Source organism: Plectropomus leopardus, chromosome 21 (genome assembly GCF_008729295.1).
Source record: "Plectropomus leopardus isolate mb chromosome 21, YSFRI_Pleo_2.0, whole genome shotgun sequence".
Classification (NCBI taxonomy): domain Eukaryota; kingdom Metazoa; phylum Chordata; class Actinopteri; order Perciformes; family Serranidae; genus Plectropomus; species Plectropomus leopardus.
This window is the reverse complement of record NC_056483.1, coordinates 13,781,442-13,800,952: the sequence shown is the minus strand read 5'-3', so window position 1 is coordinate 13,800,952 and position 19,511 is coordinate 13,781,442. Positions and strand designations below refer to the sequence as shown.

Genomic DNA, 19,511 nt, shown 5'->3' with positions numbered 1-19,511 from the left:
CATTCAGCAATACTTTGTATGGAAGCTTCAAAGCTATTCATTTAGGATAACCGTGGGGTAGTAGAATATGTTATACAGTACTTGATGGGGTACATTCGACATTCTAAGTATCGTAGTCCACTAAAAACCAAATAGTTTTATAATATTTGACTAAATGTGAGTGCTGCCCTGTCTAACTGCAGGCTTACAGACATGCCCCTGTCAGCCCTATTTAACAGTCCAAACACTTACAAGCTGTTACAAAAACACTTGGGTTACAAGTGTGAATACACTGAAATGCATCTGCATGGGTTCAGAGTTGCTGACATCTCAAGTAGTTCTCACTCTCCCCCTGCGTCTGCCAAATGGACACATGGCCAGCTGTTAAATTTGTAAACACTGGACGTCATTATCTGAGTCATCTTGGGTAAGCAGCGTCTCGGCAGCTTTGCATAACTGCCACACTACTACGAGCTAACATGTTGTTTGGAAATCACTGTTTTGCTCTTTGAGCTAAAAAGTTGCGTCCAAAAATTGTTTTCCTTCATATCTGATGCAAACTTGACTGTCATTTGGCAGATCGCATGGTAAAGTCGTCGACAAGAGTTTACACCATTTGACAAGAGGAGAGTATTACTCCTGGATATCCCACATGACAGCTTCTGACAGCAGAACAGCTAAAATGAGCACGACTGACAGCCAGTACGTTTTTCATAAAGCAGTTGCCAACAATCGTCCATACCAGATAAAACAGGCAAAGTAAGCTGCCAAGCCAAAGTAGTAGACTGTCCTGCTGCATGTGTGGAGGCTGACCTCAGCCTGGCCTTGGTGAGGGCAGGCGGAGGAGGAGGCTCCGCACGCAGCGCTCCATAACCTTGCAACAAGACTACGCTAAACTAGCCTGCGAGCTAACTGCTAAGTCCTAGCCGAGCTAACAGCACCGCTTACCTTGATGCACGGCGACGTTGCAGCCGTGTCCGTCGCAGTACACCAGCGGGTTTTCCGCCCAGCCTCTCTCGTCAGAGCAAACGCAGCAACCCCCGATCATCTCCTTCATATTATTCGTCGACAACTCGTCGTCCGCCGCCAGACAACGCTCGCCGGAGACCATCTACGAAGAAAGCGGACATGCGGAGGAATACGACATAAAGATGAACCGAAACCTTCGCACAAAACGCCCTTCGTTCCCCAGCTACGCCGCTTTAGGTCCCACTCGGTCGAAATGTCATGTTTTAAACGTATTTACATCCCTTTTCGACTCTGTATTTTCTCACCAAAACATCCACTTCACGGCGCGACGGCGAGCAGAAGAGGGGAGGGGGGGCGGGGGGATTTCGTAGTGAACAGGAAATGCGTAATGACGCAAGGCGCGTGTGTGTGCGTGCCCTCTGACAGGAAGTAAAAGACGGATGTGATTGGACCGCCGAAAACAACGTCCCATTTTGGCTCCAAATGGCAGAGGTGTTTGAAAGTTTGTAGCAGAGAAACTTCACTTTCCTCCACTCACTGTCAAGTTACACTGTAGCAACATGGAGGTAGGCAAAGCTTTGGTGTATTACTGACACAGAATTACTACGTTTTGCAGCTGTGAAACGCTGAATGTTTAGAAAACTGTGAATGTTGACTGTGTTTAGAGTTTGTTTACAGGAAGGACTGTAATTCTTGACTTAGTGGAATAAGATGCGTTTGTGATGCATAGAGCACAGCTGCATTTCAAAGAAATGGAAATTTTCTGTTCCAGCGTAAAAAAAGAGGGTTTACTTTCAGTGTGAGGATCATGTTGACTATTTAATATGGGTCGACCGTTTGTCAGGGCCATTACTGATTATTAGTAGTTAGCAACACAAAACCTTGTTTAAATGTCTTCAGTACATGTTTCATCAAAACTAAAACATTCAACATCATATACAACAAGTTCTGAGCAACTTTTTAAAAAATAAATTCAAGTGAAAATTTAAATAAAAATGAATTAATACAAATAGCTCTCTGAGGCTTTACAAAGTAAAAGTTTTTCCCATGCTGACATTATCTTTTCACTTGTACACTAATTAATTTTATCTGCAATCATTAAAATAATGTGCTGATACATATAACCGTCAAATTGCCAAATATCGGCCCCAATAATTGGCCAGGCTTATTATCTGTTGACCCCTACTATTTATTGTATATTAACTCAATTAGGAGATAAAATGTCAAGTCAATTAGCGTAATCGATCGAACAAAAATGAACTCACAACAAGTATGATAATTTAAAAAAGATAAATCAAAAATGTTTTTACATTTTTAAGCAAAATCATTCTTGGCTTGAGTTTTTTGGATAGGAGGATCTGCTGTTTTTTATCTGTTTTCTGTCATTTGACTAGCCTTTTTGTTTATTATGTTTGAGTTTTAGACTGATAGCAGGACAAAACAAGGCATAATTAATAAAGACATGCTGGGTTCAGGGAAATTTTAATTAGTATTTTTATAGGGATTGGAATCTCTAGAGTCCCTCCAATATGATATTATGACAATTCTTAGCCTTGGTCTCGATACAATATTATTGCGATTTTAAATATTTCACAATATGCTGAGTATTGCAGTATCATGTATTGCATTTATGACCTTTTTTCAACTGCGAATGAAAGAAAAACTTTCATTTTTAGGATAAAGTTTCCAGTATTTTCAACTCATTTATTCATTTTTATTGCTGCAACATGTATCTAGTGGTTTTTAAAAAGCAATTGATTTTATCAGTCTAGCAGGGCAACCAAAAGCGTAATTTGTATATTTAACATTATTCATTTATATAATGAAATATTTATACTTGGCGTCTGTGTATTGATACAATATTGCCAGACAAAATATCGCGATGGTAGCAGTAGCAGTAGTAGTAGTAGTAGCACAAGCACAGTATCGCGTTGTTTTGATGGACATGCTGACGTACTGCGGTAAGCGCATTACCTCACTTCCCGTGCTTTTGTTTTTGTCTTGTGGCGTCTCTGTGCTGCTCTTGCGACCGATTACCAGCTAATCTTCTAACGTGCTATTTACTCCGACTACTTATAACTTGCCTGCGATTTAAATTCACCCAGTTTTTACTCGAGCACTCACTGCTGTCTTCTCCTCTCAGCGGGTTTCCGGTTTAATCACACAGCCGTTCACTCGCTGCTAGCTCGTTAGCTACTTTAGCCCTTGTTATCGATGACCTCTCCCTCTGCTGCTCTCTCCTTCTCGGTGTCAGATGCATAGTTACTCCTCTGCCTCCTTTAGCCATAATGGTTCATGTAATAAGTGTAGTTTGTTTGTTGCGACCCAGAAGCGCGGCTCCGCACCGTGGAAAAATCCACTCTAGCTGCGATAGTTAGCAAGCCCCTCTGTACCCGGTGTGGACCGACATAGCGAAACTCTGGTAGCCGTCCCCAGGTAACCCCCGTGCAGCCGGGAGCCGGGGTGACTGTCCGAGCGAGGCATAGTGTCAAGCCGAAGCCCACGGTTCACCACCCACCCCCACTTAACGTTTAAAATGCGTTCTCCTTGAGGACACAACTTTGGTAATTGGCAGCTCTGTTTTGCGAAACGTGAAGTTAGTGACACAAGCGGCCATAGTAAAATGCATCCCTGGGGCCAGAGCGGGCGACGCCAAGTCAAATTTGAAACTCCTTGCTAAGGCTAAGCATAGATTTGGTAAGATTGTTATTCATGTTGGCGTTAATGACACCCAGATATGCCGAGGTGGTGTCCAGCAAACGATGTGGGCTTCGTAGATAAGTGGCAAACTTTCTGGAGAAAACCTGGTCTTATCAGGAGGGATGACATCCATTCAACTTTGGATGGAGCCGCTCTCCTCTCTGGGAATCTGGCCGAGTTTATTAGAGCCATGATGATGATCCAGAGTTGGGATCAGGGGGCAGAATCGCAGTCTTATACGCTTCTCTGAGCCCCCTTTATTACAGTCACACACCCATAGTGTAATAAAACATGTGTGTCCCCCGACCACTAAAATTGTTTAAATCTAAAATAAACAAAATGGGAGTTGTACAAGAGAATTTAATAAAAAATGATCACATCATCTGTCAAAGAGCATTATAACAGGAGAATTAAATGCAGTCTTTTGAATTTTAGATCCCTATCATCTAAAGCTCATTTAAATATCGGATAATAATATTGATTTTTTCTGTCTCATGGAGACCTGGCTGTGTCCTCATCATTATGTTAGCCTGAATGAGTCCACTCCTCCTGGTCATATAAATACTCACATTGCTTGAGCCACTGGCCGAGAAGGCAGAATCTCTGCCATTTTTGATTCAAGCTTAGTAATTCATCCTAAAGATAAACTAAATAATAATTCGTTTGAAAACCTTTTTCTTAGTCTTTCACACCCAAGCTGGAAAACTCCACAGCCCATTCTATTTGTCATAATGTACCGCGCCCCCGGCCCATATTCTGAATTTCATCTGAATACAAACTTCAAGGACTGCTTTCTTTCACTTGCGTAACATTGGAAAAATTCAGGCATAACCAGTCTCAAACAGACGCCGAAAAATTAGTGCACTCTTTTGTGTTTTCTAGGCTTGATTACTGCAACTCCCTATTATCGAGTTGCCCCAACAAGTCTCTGACTGTCGTGTCTTTCACAGCTCATAGTTCCCTATCAACCCTCAAGAGCACTGCGCTCTGAAAACGCAGGGTTACTTGTGGTTCCTAAAGTCTCCAAAAGTAGGATGTGAGCCAGAGCTTCAGTTACCACGCTCTTTTATGGAACCATCTTCCAGTTTTGGTCAGGGAGGCAGACACCGTCTCCACTTTTAAGGATAGACTCAAGACTTTCCTCACCCCTTTTATATATTTATATTTCATAAAAAATCTAACGAATGAGCGCAACAATCCCTCGCTTCATTACACTGATTTGCAAAATAATCAATAATTACATTAATTTTTAGTTGCTATAGCAGGCCTAGATAAATGTGTGTGTGTGTTCACACCTTAAGATAACCTTTTTTGGTTTTGATAATTCAAGTACATTAAACACACACATCTGTTTTTGCCGTACATTCTGTGCACTTGCTGATTTTCCCTTTGAGGATTTTTCTGCATTTAGGATTGTTATCCTGTCCTTTTCGAATCCATTTGAATCCTTTTCATTTCAGTATACCACTTCTCTAAAGGCAGACTGTGCATATTTGTAATCATGCGAGAGGCTTGATATTTAATTTTCAAGCTGTAATGCAGAATGTTCTCCAGATGTCATTAATGTTTGTACACATGTCCTTAAAAAGTCAGGAATGTAGGTCTTTTATTTCATTGCACTAAATTCATTTAATACAAAAAGACAATAGTAATATGATAAAACAAGACGTTTCCTAACTGTATACTCTGTCCCTCCCAGCACAAAGTACACAAGTACAAACAACAGTGTTTTTGACAGTTTCAAAGTCAATGACAACCATAGGATTTCTGTAATTTTAAGAGATTTTCAATTTTTCAATTTTTACAAATGATAGCCCAAACAAAAAAAAATGAATCACAGTTCATGTACACCTTTGGAAATTCAACAGTCAACACTATAAAATACAGTAGGTCTATATACTGTTTTCACCATGCCATGTCAGTATGATTAAGAATGGAAAAGGTGTGTATGCCTTTTGAGTGCAGAGCCAGTAGACTTGGGACAGCAATTTGAAAAGCTTTCCATTGTAAGGATGAATACCTATATCTTAAAAAAAAAAGAAACTAGAGGCATTGAGAATCCTATAGCAGGCTGCATATCAGACCTGTCAATATACAGTTCTGTTTTGACAGCATCCCCATGCTGTTGCCAAGGATGCTCCAGAACACACTCACACACACACACACATGTTATTCCAAGCACTCAGCTGCTGCTTGCATCACCGATTCCTCTGAGCGAGCTCCCGCTCTTGGTTTCCAGAGAAACGTAATGACTTGCCAATAATGCGCAAGAGCACACGAGCGTCCTCCGTGTAATATGGTGAGCGAGAGGTCCCTGGGAGTGCCTGCCCATTGTTTGCTTTAATTTCAAATTGCTCAAATGCTTCAGTCGACACTGGGCACTGCACTAAAAGGGGGGTGAGGGAGGGATGGGGAGCTGGGGAAAAGGGAAAAAAAAGTGAATTGTGTGTGGCAGGGGAAAACCTATTAGAGCTGGAGAGAACAAAGGGAGGCGAAGGAGGGGGCAGCGGTTGTGGAGGGGCCCATATAGCTACTGAAACACTGAAAATGGCAAATGATTTTTACAACTTGCACTTGATTAAGTCAAAGTCTGCACAAATCATGTATAATGTTCCTCGGGTTGTCAGAGAAGAGCTTTCTCTGAGACTGAAAATTGCAGCGACACTATCTGCTTCCAACCACTATTGGTGACCTCACATATAGCACTCAGAGCTTTTATATAATTTAAAGTATTCTGTGATTATAACCAGGCATTTCTCTTAGATGCTATATGTTAGCGCTCTCAAGTTGGTGTTTGGATGAGGATCTCTAAATCCGCTGCAACAGTGTTTCTGCTATGGGCCTTGATCTGTTAAGAAAAGTCAGCTCTCTTGTTAAGGTTTACCATACTATAGAAACATGCACCATTTTTCCAAATGTTGTCTATAGCATAAATTGCATTTAGTTGTGGTATTTCTTGCTTCATTTATTTTGCAGTTTGCAAGCCTTTAAGAGAACTACATAGAAACAGAGTATGTAGGTAAAAAGCTGTAATTGGCCTTTCAACAGTATGCTTGTTCATATCCCCTCATGTTTTTTTTTTTTTTTTTAATGTCTTCTTTGGTCTACGTTTCATTGTCAGAAGTGTGACTTCATAGCTCTTGAGATTTAAGAAGTCCGAGGGCTCTCATGATTGGGTCCTGGACATGTTTGCATAGGCTGAGTGAAGTTTTGTGGTCTCTCTGTGCAGGATAAGGGATGTGTGAAATGCACCAGGAGGAAAGACAACACTGGGAAAAGCAGCCCCCACACTCACAGACTTCTATGTAAGCTGCATAAGAAATGATGGCATTGTGTTAAGACATTGTATACACAAACACTGGACACACTTAATCGCCTGCCAGTTATTTATTTTTTCTGATGGTAACTGCCCTATATAGATTTCCTATTGCCATCTCTTTAAAGGCTTATTTGATTTTTTTTTTATTTATTAATCCTAAGAAAGACCCAGAAGGAGCAAAAAATGTTTGAAACATCACACCAGTAATACAATCCTAATTAAAAAAAAAACAAAAACAAAACACTGCATCCCAAGTGTGTGTGTGTGTGTGTGTGTGTGTGTGTGTGTGTGTGTGTGTGTGCAGAAATGAGTCTGCAAGGGAATGTTTAGCTCCAACAAATGACTACTGACAGCCAATAAGACTTTTATTTTAAAGCAATTGTGTCTTCACAAACAGCTTGTATTCAAATCATTGCGTCTATGAGAAAATTGGTATTTTTCATTTAATGTAAATAGCCTTGCTAAACAAAAGAAACAGCCTAACAATGTTTTTTTTTTTAGTAGAAAATATGTTATGCAACATATTTGAGCAGCTTGTACACAATATATCCCAGCATACGTTTAGCCTAACTATTATTTTTTTAAGCAAGGTAAAATTGAAACAGTGAAAAGTGTCTCAGACGAAGCAGCATTCACACACACCTCCCTTTGTATGTCTGCAGAATTTATATTGTGTCAATCTCCCTGTTGCAATAATACAGTAAGTTTTAGTTAAGGTCATTCACCTGCAGCAATCCCAATAAATGCATCATTAAATTTAATTGAGCCTAATATTCCTTTAGGCAGTAATTATAGACTATAAGGCTTCATAGGTTGCATTTTTATCTCAGTGGTATGGACATATTTCATGTCTTTCTTGTGGTTCATGGCAGTTTGTGTTTAATATTTGTTCTTTATGTTTGTGATGCATTCCCATTTGTGTCATATTGACCCCCCCCCCCCCCCCCCCCCCCCTTAAAAGAAATGATGTGTTGAACAGTTAGAGCCATTATTTGTTGAAGAGTCATCAGCTATTCCAATATAGTTTGGGGTCTTTTTCATCTGCTACTTTTTAGTGGGAAAGTTTGAAATAGGTGAAGTTGCAACACTAAAATGACCTGCAAAAATGAACCCAGCGCTCCCGTGCCATAACGCTTCTTTCTCGGTCACACACCCATCAGTATTTGGTCTCCTCTCTGGTCGGCGAGTAGGACAGGGGCCCAGGAAAAAAATACAAACAGTCCCAACACGGCGGGGTGAAAGGTGAAGAGAGCCCTCCCCCCACCACTGTCCGCACACACTTCAGGCTCGGATTGCATGTAAAATCACATTCTCCCGGGGTGGTGGGGGGTGGAGAGGAATTCATTGTTTTGGCATGGGGCAGTGGGTTTGTGTCATAAAAAGTCTATGCTCTTACAAGTGCCTGCGCCTCCTTGACCAAGTGTCTCCATAAAAACTCGATGCAAAACAAATGACTGGGAGCTGCAGGAGCAACACGTTTGGTTTGACGAGTTTGTAGCCTGTACCGAAAAGATTTTTTTTTTTTTTTTTTTTACAGCCAGTGACGTTGTAAAAAATGTATGAATATCACCAAATGAAGCTGTTAAATATACCACATAGCGATTGTGTGGCGTGGGTCGACTTTCTATACATTTTTTAAAACACACTTAGCCATTTATTTATATTCTTTACATGGTACTGGAGACATTTCATGCGTTCCTTTTCGGGCATTGAAGTTTCAAACAATTTCACTCCTGTTAAAATGTAGGTTACACTGCGCAATGTGTGTCCATTGGTCATGTGCGTCTCTGTTTCCACACCAATCCCTCTATCTTCCCCATTAAGCCGTCTTCCACCGTGAAGTAGTGGAAAATAAAGAAAAAAGTAAAGCAGCAGCCACGAGGCGAACATCCATAACATTTACTTTAAATAAAAATATTTTTACTCGTTTTTGTTCCACTTTTAGATCATCTAACTATGCGTCACGAATTTTCATGAATCTAGGTTACAATGGCACAGATTCCCAAAAGGTATTAACTCCATGCCCTAAACATATCCCACAGATTAAAGCGAGTTTTAGTGGTTCACCTTCCGCAAACATATCAAGCCTTTACTGGAGTAGCCTCATGTCCATTCGTGGGAGTCGAAAGTGTAAGATTTGTTGGAATTTTTCCCCGTATCACCAGCACACTGCGGTCTCCTGTAAGAAACCTCCCCCGTCCTCGAGGTCTCTCTCTCGGCCACTCGGGTCTCTTCTCCTCCCCTCCGGTCCCGACCAACATCCAGGCGCAGGAGAGGCTGGAATAAGTGCCCTGTGGCATCTGGTGAACCACAAATTTGCATAACAAAGAGTCCCTGCTCTTAATTGGAAATACTCAAATATGTATATATATATACACGACGATGTTTGAGTAATTATTACAATATTTATATTATTATCAGGATGGCTAAGATAACACTCGATACATAGTTTGGGACAAGCGTGGAGTTCTGATTTAAAAATAGTGATCATGGTGTCAGCATAGGGCTTTCACGTCTAACAGCGCCGATATGAGAAACGTCATCGTCAGTTGTTCTGGCAAATTTAACCTGATACAGAAAGTAATATTTGTTTTTTCAAAGCAGGTAAAGTCCTCCATTATATCAGGTCCTTTTGTTATAAAGTTAGCCTACATAACATCAATAAATGTGTTTTTATGGATATTAGACGTGTAAAATTATCTTGATTGCAAAATCTTTCAAGCTCTTTAGCCGTGTGTGTGTCATATAGTTGGTGAGACGGACAGTAGTAATTAATTAATTAATGGTATATTTGAAAGCCTGCAGATAAATATTTCAGAGACCTTTGTGACCAAATACTGAAAAGTAATGTGAAATTGTTGCTGATTGATCTACTTTTCTGTAGCTTAACAAACGTCAAAAAGTTGTTTCAAGTTGCAGTACAATATGAGTAATTTATTATAAGGATATAAAGGATGTATTTATGTTATAAGACGATAAAAAGCGCGCGTGAGAGGTCAGGCTTAGGTCAGTACAAGAGAATTGGTAGGTTTATACTGCTTTAAATCGTCTGCATTGAAAGCGACAACCCATGGTCATATTAATAAAATAACTAAATAGTAAAACCAATGAACACGTATCAAAAGATTAATCTTTAATGATCATGGAATTTGATTACGATTTTATCTGGACAAATAAAATAAATAAAGTAAAGAATAGATTGGACTGGTGGTGGTGGGGGGGGGGGGGGGGGGGGGGGGGGGGTTCAAGGGGGGGTTTATATTAATTATATTTTCTTGATTTTTTTTTTTTAAGATTTTTTTTATATAAAAAAAATATATAGATATGGTTTATTACTAGTGAGGCAGCTTTCCAATAGGGCAAGACACAGTGGTCAGGACGTGGGATGAAACAAGCCTCGACTGTCCGTTCCTCTCTGCATCTCCCAGGCCAGGCACGGTGCACCGTGGCTCTGGGATCGGGAGTTATTCTCCCGGGGATCCAGACCTCAACAATCTGCCCCTCCTCTCACTTCACCATGCTGCATCCGTGAAGCTCCACATGCCCCATGTATTAATGCTGTCATATAGGATCAGCACGTGAACAGCGAGTTTTGCTGCGAGAGGAGCTCAACGTGCAGGTTATCGGTTGGTCTTATTTAGAGCGACGAGAATGCAGGTCAGGTGACCTGTGGCTGTGTGGGGGTTGAGCTGGAGTTTACTAGTTTTGAAGTGATTGGGCAGCCTATCAGACATACACATTCACACATACACAGGAGCAACACACACACACACACACACACACACACACACACACACACACACAGATCTCTTGTGTTGAACTGTAACCCTAAAGTAACTTGTATGGCGCCTAACAGCTTTCTGCGGCTTATCCAGTAAAATATAACCTACTTTATAAATAGCAGGAGCCTTGTCACACTAGAGGCTACTATAATTATAACTTTTAATTATCTCTACTGATTCTGTGCCACAATACGCACAGCCACTGTAATATAAACTCTTAAATTAGATAAAAAGAGAAAAAATATTTTTGGTCACAGTCCGGCCCAAACCATATTCCCCATATGGAGGCTGACATCTCCTGGTGCAACACGATGACCCTAACCATCCAAATACGTGCGCACGCGTGTGTCGCTACAGGTATATATATATATATATATCAATATAGTCCCATTAATCTCCTGCTTTCTTCATCTTATTTGGTACGCACGATCTTGTCTGTAGTTCCATGACCACCATGTTAGTGATTATGCTCTGCAGTCCAATTTCGGGAGGATCTTGTGGACACGATCGAGTCATATTAAAAGGTTTAGATATAATAACAACGCCTACATATATAACACGCTGTTTGATGTAACACCGAGGTAACATCGATGCCATTCAGCACACACTGAATGGTCTGTAAATAAGCAAACAGGCTTAACATTGTGGAAATGAGCATGCCCAGTCTGGATTTTGGCCCATAGCGCACAGCGCCTGAGGAACGGGCCACAAGGGATTTACGTGTTTTATAGATAACAAAGACGGAACATAACGCTGGGAGTGTTGAAAAAATGTGGCTCAGAGGCGAAACACAATAGTCAGTCCAAACACCCCTCTGAAGGTCTACCAGTAATTCAAACAATTAGCCCTTAAAATATATTACATAGTCACATTATTTGGACAGCTTTGTGGGTGGTGGCTACAGCCTATACGTTTTTTATACTTAGTGTGTGTGTGTGTGTGTGTGTGTGTGTGTGTGTGTGTGTGTGTGTGTGTGTGTGTGTGTGTGTGTGTGTCTCGACAGGGAGCGCGCGTGCGTCTCTCAGATTGTGCGTCTTGCTTTGTGTGCGTTTTCGTGCCTGTTCCGTGAGAAGTCATAGGAAGTCATAGCGTGTGTGTGTGTGTGTGTGTGTGTGTGTGTGTGTGTGTGTGTGTGTGTGTGTGTGTGTGTGTGTGTGTGTGTGTGTGTGTGTAGGTGTTTCCGGTGTTCACATGCAATATGCACGTGCGCATAGACAGTATGTCAAAAATGTGTGCGACACCAGACAAACACATTCTAGAAATAAAACAAGTGACAGCGTCATATTCATTCATCACAGCACGTGTTTCTGTTCCCTTTATTATAAAAAGCTACTTGTTGATATTATAAATAGTTGTAACTTTATTTAACATTTAGCCTAGATTCTTAATATATATATATATATTTTTTTTTATAAATGTTTCTCCTATGTGCCTCTTAAAAAAATGAACAGTAGTTCTTAATGGATTGTTTAATAGTTGCAGCTTTAACCTACATTGTCTAGAAAATCTTGTGGGAAAAGCAACCCTGACTCTGCACTTTCAGCCTGTCCAATCACTGTTCTCGTTGTTTTAGCAGCATGAAAAGAAGGCTACAATGTAACGGGGATTTGTCAGTTTAGCATGACTCCACAGAATTCGCATAAATATAATTTTTAGTGTTTGACGTTTATTTGCTTTTTTTAATCAACTGTATGCACAAATACGTAGTCTGGGAGTGCTACACCCTGTTTTACACAACATTTCAAACAATTTTGCGCACACACGTACAGAGAGGGAGAGCGAAAGAGAATGACACACACGCACGCATTGTAAAGGGAAAGGGTATTAAAACACATTGGAAATGCCGATGAAGTAATTAAGGCATTGCCAAACAAATGAGTGTAGGCCTATCCAGTATGAACAAATATTGTAGGATTAGTGGGTCAGTCTATAGTCAACCAGCAAAGAAAAAACTCATATGGACGAAAAGCTAGAGCCAACAAAAGCAGATGAGTTGAGCCTTGGTCAGAGCAGCAGCCTGAACGTGGAAAAGCAGCTCTGCAAGAGTAAAAAGCAAATGTCTTTGTTTAAGCTGCGCTGCCCTACACACATCAAACCGTCTAAAATACCCGGAGTGTGGAGTCATTTTACCAGCATATATCGATTGCTTATACCGCATGCATTTTGATATGGACCGAAAAGGGAATAGCACAATACATTCCAGTCCTATCATGACACTATGCAGGCTCGGGCTACCCATTCTAAACGAGCTCTGGTGCATTTTCAGCAGCGCTTTCTGTTGAAATATGAACTTGTCATAACTGCGTTATTTACTCTAACATCGGAGTCTGTGGGCACAATTGTAAACTATTGTGATGTGAGGGTGTGTGAGGGGGTGGGGATGGAATATCCATTTTTATTGCATCACCTGTCAGCGGCGTCCAATGGGCGTCGACTCCGAGGGCATTAATTGATGAAGGTGTCTCCAGACTGGCGCACCTCCCCTCTCTGTCATTTTATTTGTGGCTCAACCAGCAGCCAGAATAGCAGCTGCATTTTAGCCCTTATTCTGTTTCTCTACGACTCTCTCTCTCTTTTTCTCCCTCCCCTCCACCCCCACAACTCCCTCCCTCCCTCTCTCTCTCTCCTCTCGCTATTTTATCCCTCTGGCTGAGGCAGTGGTGTACACCTACCCCTCGTCCTGCTGCCGACCAGAGGGGAGTGGAGCCGGCAGAGGCAGGTAGCAGCAGCCCCGGCTTGGTGGACGCATCCGTCGCATTCCTCCACCATGCCGGACAAGAGGGGCAAGAGGCGACGAGTGGATGCTGTCAGATCATGAGACACCGGCAGCTCCATTTAAGTCCGCATGTCAAAGTTTGCATTTTCATGACGCAGCAGTGTGGATGGATTAAAGGTATGAGCAGGATGCCTTGAGCTCGCGACCCCATGCCATTTACTGGTGAATCCATAATATACTCAGAGTGACTACATGGATTAATTCATTGGATGCATAAAACATGGGAGACCTGGAGTGTGGCTTTGAGGAGATGCAAGGAGTGAGATTGGGATACCTGCTCATCAAAGGCAAGCAAATGTTTGCTTTGTCTCAGGTCTTCACCGACCTGCTGAAGAACATCCCTCGGACCACGGTGCACAAGCGCATGGACCACCTGAAGGTGAAGAAGCACCACTGCGACCTGGAGGAGCTGCGGAAGCTTAAAGCAATAAACTCTATAGCTTTCCACGCCGCTAAGTGCACTCTGATATCGCGGGAGGACGTGGAGGCTCTGTATTTCTCCTGCAAGACGGAGCGGGTGTTGAAGTCCAACAAAAGGAAAGCGAAAGCGGCGTGTTCCCCCGGGGGTGAGGATGCGTCCGGGGGACTCCTGCGTGCGGACGCCGAGCTGTGGAAGGAAAAAGTTTGGTTTAGTTTTCACGGCGTCCCGGAGACTCTCACACTTCATAACAAAACGGGCAGGAGAAGAGAGCTGACTCCCTGCCGCACCGACTCCAAACTACCTCAATTTTACCACAAAACCCACGGACGGGAGCACCGTTTGGTGACTAAGTCCAGTCACAAACACTTTAAAAACTATGAAACAGCTAAAATAACAGGGAACCGCGTTACTTTGAGCCAAAGGCACTCGTTTTTCCGGAGCGCTGTGAGCCGGCAGCCGCTGGTGCCTCAGTCCGCCATAGCTGCTCAGTCCAGGCTCTCGCGCTCAGCCGGCGACCTACTTCACAAAAGGAAGAGGAGGCGCGAGGGGGGCGGCGGCAGGGACAGCGCGAGGCACTCGTGGAGCAGGAGCAGACACGCGCACCACCACGTACCACCGGTGCTGCTCGTACAACCCAAATCACCCGGCGGTCACGGGACTTCTTTCGGAGCTTTCCACCTCGGTTCGGATTTCTATCTTGACCCCAGACCTCACCATCATCACCACCACCATCATCATCACCACCACCACCACCAGCCGAGTTTCCAAGAGAGTTACAGCAGCGACACCGAGTCCAGCACCTACTCAGACCGCGCGTACCCCGACTCGGACTTTGGGTCCGGATTCTCCACCAGCAGCAGCTCCGAGGAGGAAGAGGAGGGCGAGGAGGAAGATGACACGGAGAGTTCAGAGGTCAGCTCAGACGAGGAGGAGAGCTCCTCTCAGTCCGACTCCAGCTCGGTTTCTAGCCGTGTTTCGGTCCAGAGCATCCGGTTCAGACGCGCCCGGGTCGGCTCTCTCGCCAAAACTCTTAACACTAGTAAAGCACCTTTGGTCCTGCAGCCCACGTTTCACTACCAGCATCAACAAGAGAAACACAGGACACTGGGTCATGCTGCTGCTTCACAGACAGGCGACAGCAGACAGGAGAAACGCCAGAAATGTGAATTTCTATGCAGTGAAACCAGAAAGGACTTTGGACCTTTACAGCAAAAATTTAACCCTGGGGAGAGCTTTTTCTCTGAGTCCAAGAGGGACAGGGTGTTTGAGGCAGATCCAAACAGGGACGAGCTGTATTCACCGGGACCCAACCGGAGTAAGGCCTTTCACCTCTTACGCAGGACCCCCACCAAGTGCCTTAGCGCACCGTGTGACCAGGACAAGCTCCCCAAATGTGCCGACAAAAGGGAAGCGAGAGTCAGCAACCTCAAACTGCCCACTCCAGTGAAAAAAATAAAGACCGAGCCGGAGGAGCTCTGTGTCACCGCCACCCCCCACCCGGACAACAGCAGGACAGCCAGAACACCACCCTTCAACCTCCACAATGTGAAAGTTAAAGTGGAGGACAGCTGTGATGAGTATGAATACCAGAGCCAGGTGGTCAAATGTAAAGGAGATGCGATAGAGAGCAGCCCAATCAAACACTTTATTAAAGCCACAGAGAGGAGCCCCGATGTGGCCCCATGTGGTCCTCAGGAATGCAGGAGCACCCAGGACGCCCCCTGCATCGAAGAGGGGGACAAAAACTGCAGGGCTCCGGTGCTGGGGAGTAAGAAACGAGTTTCCAGGACGCAAACAAAAAAGGTCAACAAGGCTGCCTCTTCCTGTTCTTCTACGTCTTCTTCTTCTTCTCGTCGCTGCGAGGACACATCCACTGAGGATTTACCGAGCAGACGCAAACGCAGCAACGCGAGCACTGTAGCATCGCCTGCAAAAACGCCTTTCAGCCTCATGGCAAATTTCCCATCCCCGCCGTCGCTGGTTGTTGGCAGCGACGGGGATTTGTGCCCTGCTTACTCCCTGAACTCGCTGAGGGGCCCCGGGCCTCCCCCTCCGTCCCACCCCGTGTGGAGGTGGCAGCCAGGCGGACAGATTCTCCCTCCCCCACACGCTCCGAGAACTAGGAAATACTGAGTTTTTCATGCATTAAAAAAAAACAACCCTTGTCCATTTTGCATTTTGTAGTCTTAACTTGAGCTCACAAAACTGCTCGCAACTTTATCGGTGTTTATCATATTTTATTTCTGTGAATGGGGTGACATTCCGCTTTGTTTTGAAGTTTGGTGGAGGTAAAACCCACAAGATCCCCCTTTTTGGAGCCTCCGTAAACGCCCACAGAACTGTGACACACCGCTCGTGGATTTATGCTTAAAAACTTGTGTTTTAAATAAGCTACCAATCCTAAGCAATACGTTAGGTTCTCGTTATTGTGTTTACTTGAGTGTTTTCTTCTTCGCTTTTCTATGCTCGACCTGTTGGATTGTATGGTGTCAGGGCTTCAGTGGGTTGTGCTTTGTCTAAAAGAGGAAAGGGGTTTTAAAAAAAAAACCTACAGCATTCCTTGAGATGAGGCTACTCTAAATCTAGCTGGGGCTCAGAGCAAGTTTGGAAAATCGGGAAAAAATCAGGGTTTCCTATTCTGTGCCACCTAGTGTGTTTTTTTATATATATATCAAAGCTGTGATTTCTCCAGCTTGTGTCCAAGTGTTCAGAGAATTAATGAAATTTGGTTTTATTAATGTCTATCTATACATGCTCACGGTTAAGCCTTTATTAGATTTGACAGGAATTTACTGGTGGTTGTGGGTTGTATTTTTCTTTCTAGGGTGCTTGTGATATGATTTTCAGTCTTGTTTTTATTTCTGCGGACTATTTCCTGGTTTGCAAATGTGTGACTCTGCACAGACGCAGGCCCCCAGTCACAACACAGGCCTTATGTACAGACAATCAAAAAGAATAAGGTTCAGCCCTTCAAGGCACGTAAGCTCCCACGATGGACTCCAGTCATGTCCTTTCTGGTTTCACTTGGACACAGATTTCTCCTGCATATTATATTTGTGCCAGTCTGTATTTGCGTTAAAAGCACGTACGTAAGTTTAAAAAAAGAAAAGAAAAACACAGACACGATAACAATGTCCAAGGTAGACTTTGAATGGGGTGTGAGTTGGAGTTCTCAGTGGGGGAAAACAGCACCAAAACAGCGTGAAACACCTTCTAGCCACTCAGAAACAATGCGACAAAGCACAAGAGATAGGCTTAAATGCATTGCACTTTGATACTGTTGGGGGTCTTGTTTCAGCTTTAGGGTTTTCTGACTAGCCTGTGAAATGATGTGTGAGAAATGCTGATAGAAAAAAAAGATGAGACTGATTAATTTGAATGTAGACACAAAGGCCAAAATGCATTCATTTGACTGTTATTTTGATGTTTAGAATTCACCCATACACTGTAAAATCTGACAAGTTAATCTTACTTAAAATAATATTGGAAAGAGCACCTTGAAATAATGAAGTACATATAACTATTATCTTAATTTACTTTATATTTAATTGTTAAGTTTACTTCAAATGTAACTGTGTTGACTTCATTTTGTGAAGTTGTTCCAACTTAAAAAGTGACAAGTGAAATTACCTGGTTCTTTTTAAGTGTTAGCAACTTCAGTAAACCAAGTTAGTCTGACTTAACTTGATCGTGATGAAGGGAAATTTTCCCATGATGCAGTTAGGAGATCTGCAAGTTCTGTTTTGTTAACGTGTTTAAGAAAATACAATTACAATTGACTTGTTTGCAGCAAGCAGAATACAGATACACAGCACAGTAAACTTGGTGTGCTGGAGTTGCTAAAACTCAAAAACATTGATTAATTAAACGGATCATATTTAAGTTGCAAGAACTTCACAATATTAATTAATTATAATTAAATTCTCAGTAAAAGCAAATAAGAGTAGTAGTGGTATTTACTGATACCATTATTTTTAAAGGCAGTTTTTTGTCCTTATTTTTTTAAAAGTAAAATCAACTAGTCAGATTTTACAGTGTATGTGAGTTCCTATAATTTAATAATATGCTAATTTCCGTGAAGCCACTGTATTTCATCAGTGTAATATTAGTGTAAGTCAGCATTCTGAGCTGGGAAAAAAATCGCGAATCATGTCCTATTTGACACCCAGAATACAATCAGTCTTTTTGAAAATATTGCTTTCTGTATTTGTCACCACCATCATCTTTAATGTAGCCTTTTGAATATGGCTGCTCAGTGAATGTAGTCCCCCAGACCTGTTTCATTTACTTCCTAAATTCAGTGTCCACACCGTTAAACAGAAGCGAATCAAGAGGTTGAAGCTGCACCTACATGTAGGTATTTTAAGTAAATGTGTAGATGTTTTTTTTAATGGCAGTGCAGGACGCGCTCTGCTAATTGGCAGGCTTTTCTGTCTGCGACAAAGAGAGGCCCAGCTTATGGCGAGCCAGATCACAACAAACCCAAAGCCCGTGAATGATGTCAGCCTCACAAGCACAGCAAAGGGTGCATTCATTCAGAGGATTGTAGAAACTATGTAATGGGTGATTGTAAAAAAAAAAAAAAAAAAAAAAAGTACAAAAAGTGAGTTTCTGCCTAAATCAGCGTGGATACATATATGTTTAGCCACGTGATTAACTCTGCAGCCACGAAGCCCCCCAAACTCACCGTGGGCCTTATTCCTGCAGTGCTGGAGCGACGGTTCAAACTTGAACTTATATCTCCAGCCTGTAAACTGGCTATTTTCGCAGCCCGTGTCACAAGCTGGTATATGTGCAGGCTAGCAGTAAAAAAAAAAAAAAAAAAAGAGAAAAAAAAGAGAAAAAAAGGAGGGGGTTGCACATGGTTTGAGAGGGGGGAGTTGCTGTGTTGCAAGAGCGAAGCTTTCAACCTTTAATCCGCATGTCAAAAGCATAGGCTGCACGGCATAGGAAGAAGAGGAATAGCCTGCGCCCAAAGCAGTGCGGGTTTGCCCCCCTGACGCACCAGCCTATTCTCACGCAGTGCTCACAATGCGCGGCCGAGGGGACGGAGATGGTGGTAATGGCCTGTTGGGAGGGTCTTTCCACCGTTAAGACAAATAGCTCTCTGACAGTGACGCTATCAATGTAAACAATTGCATCGTGCTGCAGCTAGAGGCTGCGTGCACTCTCTCTCTCCCCCCTCCACCTTCCTCCTCCTCCTCTTCTTCTCCCTGCCCTCCTCATTCACCCATTTACTTCGCTTTTTTGATACAATACTTGAGGTCAGGTTTTTTGACATGGAATTTGAAGTCACTGGTTGTTTATATCAATCTGAATATTTATTTTTGTGAATTTTTCCGTTTTTTTTTTCTTGTATATTGATTTTTTTTTTGTGAATATATATAGAACAACTGCACTCGAAATGGAAACTTGAACAGTGGATTTCTGAAGCACTTTCTCTTTCTTTTTTTAATTATGAAGCATTCATTAAACGCGACTGAGTGTAATTACGAGACTCTTTCTCTTTCTTTTGGACAATCATTTGTTGTTTCGGAGGGGGGGGCGGTAACAGATTTAATGATG

At 42.6% G+C, this 19,511-nt stretch overlaps 2 protein-coding genes across 3 annotated transcripts in view; one reads left to right on the top strand and one right to left on the bottom strand.

The window, feature by feature from the left end:
• mllt10 (MLLT10 histone lysine methyltransferase DOT1L cofactor) overlaps window positions 1-1,270 on the bottom strand; it is a 51,642-nt gene extending 50,372 nt beyond the window's left edge. For both annotated transcript variants that reach the window (XM_042510239.1, XM_042510240.1), the window contains exon 1: window positions 928-1,270. In XM_042510239.1, coding sequence (XP_042366173.1) covers window positions 928-1,090 — 163 coding nt within the window. In that variant the 5' untranslated portion in view covers window positions 1,091-1,270. The remainder of the gene's footprint in view (window positions 1-927) is intronic.
• A 12,475-nt stretch (window positions 1,271-13,745) lies between these two features.
• Window positions 13,746-16,269, top strand: skida1 (SKI/DACH domain containing 1). The gene has a single exon (XM_042510727.1). It carries the CDS (start codon window positions 13,746-13,748, stop codon window positions 16,077-16,079), a length of 2,334 nt encoding a protein of 777 aa, XP_042366661.1. The 3' UTR covers window positions 16,080-16,269.
• Window positions 16,270-19,511: the final 3,242 nt, after the last annotated feature.

Bases quoted from the DNA above. Each gene is read 5' to 3' on its own strand.
- skida1 (XM_042510727.1), top strand. From the start codon at position 13,746: ATGGGAGACCTGGAGTGTGGCTTTGAGGAGATGCAAGGAGTGAGATTG.